Source organism: Telopea speciosissima, chromosome 11 (assembly GCF_018873765.1).
Source record: "Telopea speciosissima isolate NSW1024214 ecotype Mountain lineage chromosome 11, Tspe_v1, whole genome shotgun sequence".
In the NCBI taxonomy this organism is placed as follows: Eukaryota; Viridiplantae; Streptophyta; class Magnoliopsida; order Proteales; family Proteaceae; genus Telopea; species Telopea speciosissima.
The window spans coordinates 15,771,033-15,774,076 of record NC_057926.1 but is presented as its reverse complement, the minus strand read 5'-3'; the positions used below and the strand labels follow the sequence as shown (position 1 = coordinate 15,774,076).

The window sequence follows — 3,044 nt, the reverse complement described above, 5'->3', positions numbered from 1 at the left end:
TATTACATTTGAAACAATGACCTTGAAAGAACTGTCTTTGTTTCATTGGCTCTCTTTGCCATTTATACTGAGCGCTGTGATCAATAACATTTCTAGCTTTCTATTGAGAAGGATAGTAATAACCGAAGTTCTCTACTCCCCTGCCTAGCCATCCCATTTATTGTTGTCTAGCATGGTTAGTCTTATGGGGTGGAGTTTGGTTTTTCTCAACTCTCTTATCCTTCACAGTAATAGGATTCTGTGTTGTGCCTTTTCCTTTCCCTTGGCACTCTTTGATGATTCTCCTACAAATCCAAGACCGAATTTGTTGTGAGTTGATCTTTGAGAACTAAGGATCTCATCAAGCTTCTTGCTATTAAGATGCACCTGTGAAGATGTTTCTATGTCTTGCATACCTGAGTCCTTCTCAAACTCTGCTACCTTTGCCTTGAGAGCATCAATCTCCTTCTGGAAATCAGAATATTTAGCTAGGATATTGGACTCTTCTTCCAATTTAGCCTTCAGAGATAGATTTTTTGACTCAAGCTTTGTGCATTCTATAGTTTTCTGTGATAACTTCTCTTCAAGATCTTCTAGAATTTTTTTTGATTCATCTGCTTGCTTTTTCAACTGAAGAACTGATTGTTCTTGTTCCTTAAGATTTTGTGAAACTTGTTTAACCTTCTTTCTTTCTTTCTTGAGCTCTTTGAGAGCAGCTCTAAACTCTTCTTCAAAGTTCACTTCTCCTTCTTCTTCATCTTCAGAAGTTGTGCATGTTCTTGGTGATTCATCCTCTTTTTCTTCAAACATCATAAAAATGGCATGATCATCTACATCATCATCTGATTCATCTTCAGCTTCTTCCTCAGATGTGTTATTGCTCTTCTTAGAAATGAAGCTTTTTTTCTTGAATTGATTTTTCTTGGATGACTTGGAGAAAAACTTCTTCTTCTTTCCCTTGAAACTGATTTTCTTTTTTTCTTCATTATCACTCTCCATTTGTCCCTTGTGGGGACATTTAGCTGCAAAGTGTCCAACTTTACCATAGTTGAAACACCTTAATTGGAAGTTTATTTTTATACTTCCCTATCCCCTTTTTTAGCTTTCTGGTGAAGCAGGCTATGACCTCATCATCATCATCACTGTCTTCTTCTTCACTTTCAGGTTGCTCTGTTATTTTCAATTTATTCATTGCCTTAAATGCTGCCTCTTTGTCAACTGACTTTCCTTTGCCTTTTCTCATCTCATAAGCTGTAAAGATCCCATGTAGCTCATCTAAGCTAAGTACTTCCAGATCCTTAGCTTCCTCAACAGCTGAAACCTTGGAGTCAAGTCTGTCTGGTAGAGATCTAAGAATTTTCTTCACAACAACAGAGTCTGTTAGACTCTCTCGCAGTCCTCTGATAGAGTTTACAACCCCATTGACTCTAAGCATATAATCTTCAACGTTTTCTTCATTCAACATCTTCAATCCTTCAAACTGAGCTCTATAAACTTGGAGCTTAGCTTCTTTGATTTTTGCATCTCCTTCGTGGATGCTTTTTAGCTTGTCCCAGAGTTGTTTGGCAGACTTGCATTCCATCACTTTGACAAACTCACTGTCAATAAGAGCATCTTTGATTGCATGCATGGCTCTACTGTTGTTTTCATACTTCTTCTTCTCTTGGTTGTCTGTAGGTGCAACTCCAGTCATGGAGTATTCATTCAACACTGAAGCCCAAACATCATATCCAAGAGACCCCAGATAGGTCTCCATTCTGTTCTTCCAAAAAGCATAATTTGTTCCATCAAAGTGTGGTGTCTTTCCTAGAGATCCTTCTCCAAAAGCCATACTGACCCTGCATCACTCAGCTGCCTCTGAAGCTGTCACTGAGTCCCAAGCTCTGGTTCCAATTGTTGTTCGATGGCTATCACTGAGAGGGGGGTGAATCAGTGATCCAATTCTTTCAATTTCTTTCCCACTGGCACTGATAGTAACTGAGAGGATCTGAATACAACTCACAAAGTCGTGTACACACCCCAGCCAGACTCAAAAGCTCTACCAAGTGTGTACATCCATCCTGCAGCCCACACACTTCAAATGCAAGAATAAACAAACACACAAATCTACTTGCACAACACAAGATATACGTGGTTTAGCAAGTTGCCTACATCCACACAGCAATGCCACTATGGGCTTCGTATTTGCTCAACACTCAACTTTTACTGCACCTACAGTTGGAAGCACCCACACCTAATTTTCTCAGCATAGAACTAAGAGGGTAATTAATGCCAGTACAAAAAGTACCCACTGCTTGAGAGCACCCACTCCCAGTATTTAGCACCTACTAAATACAAAGCAAAAATCAATAGGGTTTTGGGCTTATAGCAATGCCCTACAAATAAGCACAAACTAGAATAGGTCTATCAACAATGTTCACCTATTTCTAGCATACATCACTAACTGGGATGAAGCATAAATAAATAAAGAGTGATGAGAATGCTTACAACCCTCACACAAGAGGTTTGAGCTTTACAAAGATCAACTGGAGCCCACTGAAAGTATCAATTCTGTCCTTTGCGGAGAGATTTGAGCTTTCAAGTAAGCACTGCCATGAGGGAACCACAATAGCTCCTTTCTTCTTGTCTTCTTCCTCTTCTTGTATTTTCTCAAAAACACAATCAACACCCCAATTTCTCCATAAATAGAGCTTCAATAACTATCCTCAATCTTCAACAACCCATTTGGAATAAGCTTTTATGCATATGAAAACAGCCTTCTATTCTTCCAAATCAAAGCTTGAGAGAGAGAGAGAGATTCATTCCATTTTTGGTTGCTTGTTTCTTCTAAAAATGGAAAACCCTTTTTCCCTTTTCTTTCTTTTCTTCTCTTCTCACGGTTCTGTAGCTCTACCCATCTGAAGAAGAAAACCACTTCTCTTTCTTTTAACAAAAGATCATGTAAAGAACTAAATAGCCCTTTTTAGATGGGCCAATGGAATTTCCATAAAAAGAATCTTCAATCTAGCATTGATTAAAGAACTTCTTAAAAGATGGAAAGTGACTTGCACGGTTTACGAGAAACC

At 38.7% G+C, this 3,044-nt stretch overlaps 1 protein-coding gene across 1 annotated transcript; it reads right to left on the bottom strand.

Moving 5' to 3' along the window:
- Nucleotides 1-222: 222 nt before the first annotated feature.
- LOC122644818 (intracellular protein transport protein USO1-like) lies at nt 223-1,810 on the bottom strand. The gene is made up of 2 exons (XM_043838200.1): nt 1,106-1,810; nt 223-861 (listed from the first exon to the last, which is right to left on the bottom strand). The coding sequence occupies exons 1-2, from the start codon at nt 1,808-1,810 to the stop codon at nt 223-225; spliced, it is 1,344 nt and encodes a 447-aa protein (XP_043694135.1).
- Nucleotides 1,811-3,044: the final 1,234 nt, after the last annotated feature.